The sequence below is a fragment of the Rosa chinensis genome, chromosome 5 (genome assembly GCF_002994745.2).
Source record: "Rosa chinensis cultivar Old Blush chromosome 5, RchiOBHm-V2, whole genome shotgun sequence".
NCBI classification, from domain to species: domain Eukaryota; kingdom Viridiplantae; phylum Streptophyta; class Magnoliopsida; order Rosales; family Rosaceae; genus Rosa; species Rosa chinensis.
This window is the reverse complement of record NC_037092.1, coordinates 71,597,025-71,609,856: the sequence shown is the minus strand read 5'-3', so window position 1 is coordinate 71,609,856 and position 12,832 is coordinate 71,597,025. Positions and strand designations below refer to the sequence as shown.

At 40.7% G+C, this 12,832-nt stretch overlaps 1 protein-coding gene across 1 annotated transcript; it reads left to right on the top strand.

Annotated features, from left to right (window-relative positions):
• The first annotated feature begins 637 nt into the window (after positions 1-637).
• Positions 638-3,058, top strand: LOC112202453 (scarecrow-like protein 14). The gene has a single exon (XM_024343465.2). It carries the CDS (start codon positions 1,024-1,026, stop codon positions 2,830-2,832), a length of 1,809 nt encoding a protein of 602 aa, XP_024199233.1. The 5' UTR covers positions 638-1,023; the 3' UTR covers positions 2,833-3,058.
• Positions 3,059-12,832: the final 9,774 nt, after the last annotated feature.

Sequence of the window (12,832 nt, the reverse complement as noted above, 5' to 3'; positions counted from 1 at the left end):
TGAGAGAAAGAGACGAGTGTAACCACTAACCTCCAAGGCCACAACTACCCTCAGGTGCCTTACAGGTGAAGTAATTAACTGTATTAATGGAAGATTTTCATCAGCTGTATGAATAGACTGATCATTAGGATATTAACATTACCAGCTGGGAGTTCTATCAACGTCAGTTAATTTTCAAACTTGACAAAAAAATAAGAAGGTGGGTTACACCTCCTATAATTGAACGTATGTTACATCCAATTATAGGAGGTGGCAGTTTAAGTCCTTCTCAGAAGGTTCATTGCTATGAAGATTGTTCTCCACCTACTACTCTGAAGGAAAAAAAAAAAAAACAGAGAGTATAATCATAATCCCTCTGCATGTGAATATATAGAGAGAAATTCTTAGGTGGGGGTTTCCTCACCACGTGGCTTTATGGCCAACCAATCAGAAGAAAGAAAAGTTTTCCTCTTTTTCTAAACTGCCCCTGCTCCTTAAAGTGTAATATTCAAAACACCCCCCTGCTGGGCAGTGATTGGCCCGCCCCACCATGGCTTTAGGGTTGCCCACGCAAGATTTTCTCACATATAAATATACCTCCAGCTCCATTCTGTCTGATCATTATGGTTTCTTGAAGTGTCAGGAGCTCAGCAAAATTTCTTATTCCCAATTGGTTCCACCTTTGATCTATCTGGTGAGTAAAAAAAATTCAAATGTTCATTTCACTTGCTCTTTTCCATAGCTTCTTGGTCATGATCAGTTTCAAAATCTCATATCATATTCGAGTTTCTTGCAACTCAAGAATCTGAGCAAGTCCTGTTATATATATATATATATAGGCTGTTTTCATGGATACCCCCTTTGATAGATTTTCTGGTCCCATGGAGGGATTTTATTTTGGCCATGCCCCAACTTCAATCACTTTCAATCCAAATCTTGCAAACGAGTGCAAAGTAACTCAGGAATCCACCAATACACTTATCCATCCAGCCAACTTAGACCATCCAAGTGATTTGAGCCCAGCTTCTGAGGAAGAAACTGTTGATGTTAGTTACTCCAACAATCCTGTTATCAAGTACATTAGTGATATTCTTCTGGATGAAGTCCTGGAAGACGAGAGCTGCACGCTGCAGGACTATTTGGCGGTCCAAGCTGCTGAAAAATCTTTCTAGCTATGATGTCCTTAATCCGAATGATCCTCATTCACCCAACAAGGCTTCTCTTGGTGAATCATTTTCAGATACTCTTTTGGTTTCAGATTCACTTTTTGAGAGGCAGAGTCTTGGAAATTTCGAAAATGTTGGGGAGGCAAACAAGTTCTTTCCTAATGGGGAATTCGATATCATTGACAAGGAGAGGTACGAATTACTGTCTGTAGCACGTTCTCACTTGGTGAAAGGGAATCTGGCATCCGATAAAAAAAATGATGTAAAGAACCCAACAGATGGTATGAAGGGAAAGAAAAATCATCACAGAGAGGATGGAGATTATCCAGAGGAAGGGAGAAGCAGCAAGCAGTCAGTTGTTTCTGCTGATGACTCTGAGCCTCAAGAAATGTTTGATAAGGTGTTACTCTGTCAAGCTGAGCATCATCATCGGGAGTGGGAATCTTGTACGCCTCATTGCTCTATGAAAAGGGAGGAAACAGAGCAGTTGCAGCAAAACAGGCAGCCTAAAGGATCTAAAACAAATCGTTCAAAGAGACAAAATAAAGATGAGGAAGGAGTAGATTTGACCACCATGCTAAATCAATGTGCACAAGCCGTGGCAAGCTATGAACAAGGAACGGCGAGTGAACTACTGAAGAAGATAAGGCAGCACTCCTCCCCCCATGGACATGCAACTCAGAGATTAGCTCACTACTTTGCCAATGGCCTAGAGGCGCGACTTACTGGTGTCGGAACCCCATCATTTTCACCTCTCTTTAGTAGGCAGACATCAGCCGCTGAATACTTACTAGCTTACCAGGTATATACTACTTCATGCCCTTTCAAGATGATGTCACAATTATTTGCCAACAGAACAATCATGAAGCTAGCAAAAAATGAAACAAGGCTTCACATTATTGATTTTGGTATTTCTTATGGTTTCCAATGGCCCTTCCTTATCCAACATCTCTCCGAGAGACCGAATGGACCTCCCAAGTTACACATCACAGGAATTGAGCTTCCGCAACGTGGTTTTCGACCTAGAGAAAGGGTTGAAGAGACCGGGCATCGCCTAGCAAGGTATTGTGCGAAGTTCAATGTCCCGTTTGAGTACGATGTCATTGCTCAAGGATGGGAAACCATACAATGTGAGGATCTTAAAATTGACCGAAACGAACTGGTAGTGGTCAATTGTCTGAACCGGTTAAAGCACATACATGATGAGACGGTGATGGAGAACTCTCCGAGAGATGCCGTCCTGAAGTTGATCAAGAATATAAACCCCAACCTTTTCATTCATGGGATCATCAATGGGACACACAATACACCCTTCTTTGCTACACGGTTCAAAGAGGCACTCTTGCATTACTATGCCCTCTTTGATATGTTTGAAGCTACTGTTCCTCGTGAAGATGAACGGCGGATGATTATCGAGAGAGAAAAATGTGGTAGAGACATAATGAATATCGTAGCATGCGAGGGAGTGGAAAGGTTTGAAAGACCTGAGACATATAAGAAATGGCAGATCAGGAATGTGAGGGCTGGGTTGAAGCAGCTCCCGTTGGACCAGGAGGAGTTGAAGAAAGTGAAGAACTTGTATAAGGGTTATCATAATGATTTTAGAGTTGAAGAAGATGGGCAGTGGATACTGCAGGGATGGAAAGGAAGGATCCTCCGCGCTCTTTCACTTTGGACTCCTGCCTAGGACCTAGGACCTTAAGTTTCACTGTAATGCTAAACTACTGCGTCTTGTTGTCCTAGTAGAAAGTTTATGAGGATTGTCTATATCTCTTATTAGCGATTTTGTATTACATGTTTTCTAGCAAATGGACATGATATGAATCCCATCACATTTGTACAAAGAATAACAACTAGCAACAGGAATGCTGACTCTGAATGAAAAGCTATATAAGATATACAAATTACCAATAGCATTCTGTATTCTTCATCGTAAGACACCACGATAGAATCAAACTTGTTTCGACTAGCTTTCTGTGTTTCTCATCTTTAGACAACTGGTTACAATTAGCTAGTCTCTTTGTTCTTGAATTTTTTCGGTAGTCTTTTAAACAGGAACAGAATTGGCTGTGCTGTCTTATAAATTTTTAATGATTTCATCATTAATCGTTTCTAGTACGTTGACAACATGAATATGAATCCCATGATCCGATCAGATTCCAAGAAAGATTAACAAATAGCTAGCAAAAGAGGGATGGACCTGACTCTGAATTAATGGAAAGCTATATCAGAGATCTACAAACTGGATACTAGTACTCCTTGACTACTACAGGGGCATACTTTAAAAGGGTTGAAAGACAATTTGTATGGAATCTATAAACATTTCCTTGTACTGTGTGAACATCTAAATCCCAAAATGAATTTCAAACACCTACGAATAAACAAAGGCAGTAATTTTTTTTTTTAATAAATAGAGGATTAGGCGATATTAGCTTCTTTGTGACAGTCGATTTGGGGCGTCAAGCGAAACAAACGCAGTATGATCTATGTGAGATTTTATTCTTTCTTCCATGCTTATCATAATACAATTTGATGGAATGAAACTTTCTTCATACCAGCCCCAGTTAGCAATGGGTTAGTTTCCAAGTAAATGATCGGCTTCAAATTTGCAATAGATCCTAAAAGGCTTTTTCCGCTACAGACAAATGCCGCAGTCCCCAGTCATAGTTTCTAAAACCGAAATATAATTTCTTTAAATTCATTTCTGTTTCTACAGAGCAAATTAGAGTAAGAGGAATTGAAAGATTGAAACATGTATATATTAGTAGAAGCTGCACCTGAATGTGGAAATATCTTGTAGTACCAAAACTATGGACTATCTTCAATTGTTGCTTGCGAAGAAGCAGAGAGGGCCTTGCTCGCTCAAGCTTTGCTTCAAAATATTATAAATCCTCGATCAAGATCTGAGCAGAAATGTAGTGCGGTGCTATGTTTAGAATGATTTTGATTTTCCCCTAAATCCCTCATTAGTGTTTCGGTTTCCAAATAACTGATTGTCGTTTTTGCTTTCCTATATACATTCCTCTTTCCTGATATAGCTGGGAGTCAGGAGTTGAAGAGGTGGCAATTGAGATTTCTACTTGTACATACCAAAACTACCCTCACAAACTTATTTTGTGTAAGGGACGTTGACGTTGAGTATCGGACTAATTTTAATTTCGATTTCACAGGATATTAATGAGGATTGAATTCTTATGAAGACTGTGATTCCTTCCCAATTTGATTCATTCTCTATCTCATTGCCTTATCATTTAGATTACATAACAACTAGTCTCTTGCAAGTTGAATTCGCAAAAGGGGAAACAAAATAGTATGAGGTAAAAGTTAACAATTGATAAAAGAAAGCTTTTTCTTTTTTTTTGATCAAAAGAGGTGTCAATTCTCAAATGTAATGAAGAAAACATTACAAAATGACTCACCCGAACAGCAGGGCAACGATAATATTGAGCCATGAATGAAAAACCTAAATCAAAGCCCTAAACTAATCAAACGTAATGTAACCTTAGAGTTAAGGCTCCATGTAACACAGTAACCTGACACTACTAGAGAAGCCTCCGAACACAGTTAAAAGTCTTCCCCAATATTATTCATGTTCCCAAAGAAGCATCCTACGTAGAGGGGGCTTCCCCGGGTTCAACCAAAAAAAAAAACTAGGGGCCCAAAAGTCCTAGTAATTGGAGACCAAGGAAAAGTCTGAAGTAGACTAGGAGTCCAAACCCTAACCGTAAGCCCACCACCAGCAGGCCCATGATCCCGATCCAGCCCTTGAGCCACACCAACCACGTCGTCACCTACGTCCGCACCAACAGACCTCCCCGGAATCCTAGCGATCACTGTGCTACCAGACCACCTCTGTTGCTTCAAAGACGCCGACCCCGAGACGCCAAACGCCCTGTGTTCAAAACCACGGCCACCAAGGACACCACCAGCCCTAGCCTCCGTCACCCAGTGCATCAACAAGCGGCCTTCTGCCGCCAAGAAAGGACGGGTCGGAACCCAAACAACCCGCCACTGTCAGTTTAGGCCAAAGGCTAAACTGGAAATCTTTATCCCACGGGGGATCAATCCTCCGCCTCCACAGTCGCCACAGAGAGATAGAGGGAGAAAAGAACAACTATTTAGTCTTGCTGAAGACAGAAAAGACAGGTCTCCCACCCAATTAATATTAGATTAGTTCAATCCATTAATTTTATATAATTTAAGTTCTTGCCTCCCTAGTCCAATATGTTGGTCACTTTTGACTACTTGAGCCGCCCGCACATAGTAAGAACACCATCATCAGTACACATAATATACTGAAATCCATTTCTATTTAGTAACAAGGCAAATTAAAGTGCAGATTATTTCTAGATGTATAGTTATAAGCAGTACCTTCTATAAATCAAGATATTTTTCAGTATAAACATGTTTTTCCTATCAAAGTTTAAGTTTTTGATGCGTTTAAGTTCATTTCACTATTTGAGGCAATTCATCGGCAGAGAAATATTTCAAATATATAAAATAAGTAAATAAATAAATAATCAAATCAATTCTAACTTCACGAGCTCTTTCGAATTGAATTGCTAAACTTCAAAACTAACAAACTTAAAGGTATAACCTCCAAGTGAACAACTGCCTTGGGCTTTCTGGCTAAGATTTTAAGTAATTGCAGTCAATTGTACAATGTCATATGGAAGATATTCATAAGCTGTCTGAATTACTGAATCTTATGATATGAAATTAACAGGAGAAGGGACTGCTATCGAAAAACATCAGTAAATTTTCAAACTTGACAGAAAATATCATTCTGGTGTCCATGTGTTACATGCACTTAATAGAAGGTGGCTTCTGACTAGTCAAAGCTCTGAAGGTTCATTGCTCTCAATAGTGTTCTCAGCTTCTATTTCCGGAAAAAAGAAGAGAAAAAGGGATAATAAATATAATCCTCTCTGTGTGAACGTATAAATATACCTCCAGTTCCGATCTGTCTAATCTTTATGATTTTGCTCAAATGCAAGGAACTCTGAAATATTTCTTATTCCAGTCCACAATCTATATTTCCATAATCTCATATTGTACTCGAATTTCTTGTAAATCAAGAAACTGAGCAGGTCCTGTTAGATAGGCTGTTTTCATGGATACCCTTTTTGAGGGATTCAGTTTTGGCCTTGGCTCAACTTCAATCACTTCCAATCCAAATCTTATGAAGGGGTTCAAAGTAACTCGGGAACCATCAATACACTTATCCATCCAGCTAACTTAGACCATTCAAGTGATTCAAGTACGTCTTTGAGCCCATCTTCTGAGGAAGAAACTGATGATATGTTGGTTACTCCAACAGTTCTGTTATCAAGTACATGAGTGATATTATTCTGGATGAAGACCTGGAGGATGAGAGCTGCATGCTGCAGGACTGTTCGCCCCTCCAAGCTGCTAAAAAATCTTTCTATGATGTCCTTCATCCACCCAGTCTTCTCTTGTTGAGTCTTTTTCAGATGCTCTTTTGGTTTCAGATTCACTTTTCAAGATGCAAAGTGACAGTACTAGAATGGCCTAGAGGGGGGTGAATAGGCAACTCACTGGGATTACACTAAAAAACTAAACTGATCACGCTGTTGTATTAAGATTATTGTAGTTTCAAGACAATGAGAAATAGAACAAATAAGAATCAACGTACTGTTGAAAGAAAATCAGTTTTGTGTGCCTATTCAAACTAGGATTAGTTTCATGGTTGTAATAGGAGAGAAAGTTCTAGAATTCCTAGTCCTATTCGGATTAGATTTCCTTATAACATTAGAATGTGTACTTTGTAATCCATATATATAGGGCTCCTATTCTCAATAATGAAATACAATTCACTCATCAATATCTCTCAAAATATCTCATACTTAAACACATTATCAACACGAGCCCTAACCTTGAGATCAAAAATCCAAAACCAGAAAATTCTTCAACATCACCTTTTCACCGTTGCACCTAGCCAGTGCTAGACTAGCCGCTGCTGCCCACCGGCGCGCCTCTGAGCTGCACACTGCCCCTGCAGCCCTTACGCACCCATCTGCGGCCTCTGCCCCTGCAGCACAGCAGGACGCTCGTTCCTGTGCAGATCAGCCTGTTTGCAAGCCCCGAAACGTCTTGATAAGGGCCTCAGATCAAAATGCTTCCTTCATCAAAGTTGTTCATCTCTGTCTCTTCTATCTGACCTCCTAATTTCAGCCATATCAAAGTTGTTTTGAGACCTACACACTAATCGAAGTGAAAGCTGTTCAGAGGCAAATCTGCTCCGAATTTCAACAAAAAAATCCTTGAAAACCGCTGCTGCCACCTTCAAGCATCACTGCAGCAGCTCCTTGCCCATGCTAGTCTCATCTGCGTGCCTACCCCTGCAGCGCCTACGCGCCCCTGCACAAGCATCCATCGGCCAGCTCCTCGATCGGCTTACCTCGGCCAGACCTGTATCGGCCACACAGCAGGGATTGAAAGATAGTTTACAATTCCCGACCCAGGATCGATAGCACGCCTGCAATCCTACACACCTACATCAACACGCGCGTGTATTGAGAATTTCAAGTTCCGAAATTCATGAGTAAGTTTTCACAAGTAAATTGTTCCCGTTTTTGAAATTTCAATTTACTTTTCTTCGGGGACTTACAAAATCCCTTTTCTACATCCCACCTTTTTGTAACGTGGGTTCGATTTGCTAAAAGTGGAATCGTGGGGATTCACGCTACATACGAACTAAGAGCGTTCGTAATCTTCGGACTAAGAGCGTCCGTGAGCATCGATTTTTACGAACTAAGAGCGTTCGTAGGCTACGGACTAAGAGCGTTCGTAGGCATAAAAATTTGACCATATAAACGTCATTGGTTTCAATCCAAATCCAAAAATTTGGAAACTATCAACAAAGACAGTGGTTATAACTCTTTCTCACTGGGCGTACTCAAGAGTAATTGTGATGTCTAGGAAAAGTTTGAACTGAGAGAACGGTTTTAAAAGTGAGCAACGCTCCACCAAAATCTCGCCTTACCTTACCTGGTCACAACCAAATTGGAATTACCAAACGGATTGAGTAACTACTACTTGTCTAAGCTTGATTATCCTTTTTGGATTAAATTTAGAAACTTTGATGTAATCATTGGCTTTCATTGAAATAAAGTGTCGATTTTGATTTGAACTTTATTCATTCAAGTATGTTTCCCAGAGAGCTAGAATGCCTCGTGGATAGTGCTACTACGCACACCATACTTCGAAATAGGCAGTTATTTCTTGAGATGAAGCCTACTCGATCTTCAGTGACTATGATGGCAGGATCATCTAAATTAATTCATAGTCGAGGACCAGCTCAATTCTTGTTGCCACATGGCACAATCATTAATGTCACTGAAGCTCCTCTATGCTCCTAGGGCTGAAAGAACCTTTTTGAGCTTCAAAGATATAAGAGCCAATGGTTTTCATGTGGAAACACATTGTGAGAATGGACAAGAGTTCCTTTGCATCACCTCTAATGACTACGAACATAAAAGAGTCTTAGAGAAACTTGTGTGTCGTTCTAGTGGGTTGTATGCAACCATTATTCGAATAATTGAATCCAATCATGTTATGAGAGATGATTTATGGGATTCCGACATATATAGGCTTTGGCATGACCGGTTGGGACACCCAGGTCGTGATAGATCTGTATATTAAAGACTTCACACGGACATCCATTCTTCAGAATGAAGAGAAGTAAAAACCAAAAATTGGTTCGAGTAGATGCACCTGCGCTTCACAACGCAAAGACTGTGCAAGACCGGCCACTTAGGGCCAGTGCCGTCTACCCCCTACGACAACAACATGGCTTTGACGCCATAGACCATTGTTTGACTCCTCCTTCTACTTCTAAAGTCAATTGTGACTTCATGGCTCAACCAAAATCCTCATTGGTTGTTTCTCAAGCCCATCATTCGTTCTACAAAGCCTGCTCTTTAGCAAACTAGGATCGAGACCATCCTATGCAATGGACACTAAAGAAAATATACCATTCTTGCAGAGAATCCAAGGTGATATTTGTGGACCTATTCAACCACCATGCGGACTATTTAGATATTTTATAGTGTTGGTTGATGCATCGACACGCTGGTCACATGTCATGCTATTGTCCACAAGGAATGCTGCATTTGCTAAACTCCTAGCCCAAATTATTAAGTTAAGGGCTCACCACCCTGATCATCCTATTAAGTTTATAAGATTAGACAATGCTGGGGAGTTTACATCAAAAACTTTTGATGATTATTGCATGTCCATTGGGATTAAAGTTGAACATCATGTTCCTCATGTTCACACCCAAAATGGTCTCGCAGAAGCCGCCATTAAACGACTACAAATGGTCGATAGAGCATTGGTAATGCGCACCAATCTCCCTATTTTTGCTTGGGGCTATGCAATATTGCATGCAGTTGTGCTTATTCGTCTGAGGCTTACTGCCACTCAACCCTTTTCTGCGTCCCAAATGGTGATGGGTATGAGCCTGATGTCTCACACTTACGCATATTTGGGTGTGCAGTTTATGTGCCAATTGCACCGCCACAGCACACCAAAATGGGTCCTCAAACAAGATTAGGCATTTATGTTGGATATGATTCTCCAACGATTGTCTGCTACTTAGAACCCTTAACAGGCGATCTCTTCACGTCTAGATTTGCGGATTGTCACTTTGATGAGACAGTCTTCCCATCGTTAGGGGGAGATAAGAACATAAATGTTCAATAGGAACGACATGAATTGTCATGGTCTGTCCCTACTCTGTCTCATCTTGATCCCCAAACCGCACAGTCCGAAATTGAAGTGCGGAGAATTCTCGATCTTCAGAATGTAGCAGAATCGATGCCTGATGTGTTTTCTAATATCACTAAAGTGACGAGATCACATATACCTACTGCCAACGTGCCTGCAAGGATTGATGTCCCTAAAATTAGAGGACATGACGTCATCTCAAGGGCAACTGAGCATGGCGCCAATGTCCCCTCTCACAGTGATGGTGAAATTGTGGCTAGGCCCACGGCTCCTGCCAGGAAGCGCAGAAGGCCTATAGGTTCGATAGATTCTCGCCCAAGAAAGAAAGCGAGTTTGGAACAAAATAATCCATTAATCATCGATGTAGATAATCCATCTCATGAGGATATTCCGGATTATGGTTATGTTCAAGAGACATCATTGGGGGACGCTCCAATGGCAGAACCAATTCCAGAGAATAGAGATCTTCATGAATTACACTAGTATACATGAGATGATGGATAGAAATTCTATGGCTATTGATGATGCATTTGCATATCATGTTGCAAAAGGAATCATAGAATATGATGATATGGAACCTCGCTCTGTCGAAGAATGTCAACGAATAGCGGATTGGCCTAAATGGAAAGATGCGATCCAGGCTTAATTCGATTCACTAGCAAAGAGACAGGTATTTGGGCCTATAATGTAGACACCCCCAGATGTAAAACCTGTTGGCTATAAATGGGTCTTTGTTAGAAAGCGTAATGAGAAAAATGAGGTGGTTAGATATAAAGCCCGCCTCGTGGCGCAAGGTTTCTCACAACACCCTGGAATCAATTACAAGGAGACGTATTTTCCCGTAATGGACGTTATAACGTTCCGTTACCTTGTCAGTTTGGTAGTTTCTGAAAAACTTGACATGCAGCTTATGAATGTGGTTACAGCATATCTCTATGGGGATCTAGATTCAGAGATATATATGAAGGTCCTAGATGGACTTCAATTACCCAAGTCAAGTGGTTCTAAACCACGGAGAGCGTTTTCAATAAGACTAAAACGCTCACTATATAGATTAAAACAATCCGGACGGATGTGGTATAACCGTCTAAGTGACTACTTGATTCGGAAGGGATATATTAATAATGAAATATGCCCATGCGTGTTCATTAAAAGAACAAGTTCCGGATTTGCAATCGTAGCAGTTTATGTTGATAACATGAACCTAATTGGAACTCTAGATGAGTTAAAGGAAACTGCTAAATATTTGAAATCCGAATTTGAGATGAAATATCTTGGGAAAACACGTTTTTGTCTCGGTTTAGAACTCGAGCACCGTAGTGATGGAAATTTGATCCATCAGTGCATATACTCAGAAAATTCTAAGGCGCTTTAATGAAGATAAAGCAAAGCCTATGAGTACTCCCATGATTGGTCGTAGTCTTGAGCCCGGAAAAGATCCGTTTCGTCTAAAGGATGAGGACGAAGAATCATTAGAGGCCGAAGTGCCCTATTTAAGTACAATGGGCGCATTATTGTACTTAGCTCAATGCACAAGACCAGACATCTCCTTCGCAGTGAACTTGTTAGCTCGACATAGCTCTGCCCCAACACGCCGCCACTGGATTGGTGTAAAGACAATCTTTCGATACCTAAGAGGTACGATTGATATGGGCCTATTCTATCCCTACAAAGAGAAAAGTAATGACGGATGGATGAGATCGGACCAAATTGGCTCAAGAGTCATCGTCCAAAACGCCATGGCCGGCAACATTGCCGCCGCCACCACCAAGGGTGGCTGGCCTCACCCTCCTCCACTCCATCAAAACGACAATGATATTTTACGGGTTTTGCTAATGCAGGGTACCTCTCTGACCCTCACAAAGGTCGCTCCCAAACAGGTTATGTCTTTACCATGGGAAGCACTGCGATATCTTGGAGGTCTACAAAACAGACCCTTGTTGCTACTTCCTCAAATCATGCATAGATTATTGCTCTACATGAAGCTGTGCGTGAATGTATATGGCTAAGGTCTGTAATTAGACATATTCAAGGAAGTTGTGGTTTGAAGTCTACCACGGATGAACCTACATGCATTTATGAGGATAATGCAGCTTGTATTGAGCAAATGAAGTTAGGTTTCATCAAGGGCGACAACACCAAGCATATATCGCCTAAGTTCTTTTACAATCAGCAACAACAGTCACTTCTAAAGATTGAAGTGAATCAAATCCAATCAGAGGATAATGTAGCAGACTTATTCACTAAGTCATTACCTAAATCCACCTTCGAGAAACATATGAAGAGCATCGGATTGAGAAAGTTATCCGAACTCCCATGATTGTAGCAATCACCGGGAGATATCGACATCAAAGGGAATTATGATGTCTACATGTTCGATCTCGAAGAAGTGAAGGACTTATTGTACTCTTTTCTCCTCCTCGAGCTTGTTTTTATCCCACAGGGTTTTTCACTCGAGTAAGGTTTTTAATGAGGCAACGGACGAAGCGTCACCACCATTGAGCTACACAAGGGGGAGTGTTGAAGGAAAATCAGTTTTGTGTGCCTATTCAAACTAGGATTAGTTTCATGGTTGTAATAAGAGAGAAGATTCTAGAATTCCTAGTCCTATTCGGATTAGATTTCCTTATAACATTAGAACATGTACTTTGTAATCCCTATATATAGGGCTCCTATTCTCAATAATGAAATACAATTCACTCATCAATCTCTCTCAAAATATCTCATACTTAAACACGTACCAAGCAAACATACATAATAAGAACCAAAACACAGAAGATGTTTTGTGCAGTAAAAATCCTCAAAGTGTGGTAAACAACTGCGTGGCCTTAACTCTTGAAGGCCAAGTTCTCAAGCACAGACTATATGATAGTAGTCTAATTACAAAGTAGACTTACAACCTCTCGGATAGCTTTGGACTCGGTTACCTCTAGCTA

Excerpts from the sequence above, each read along its gene's own strand:
- LOC112202453 (XM_024343465.2), top strand. The coding sequence starts at position 1,024 with ATGTTAGTTACTCCAACAATCCTGTTATCAAGTACATTAGTGATATTC.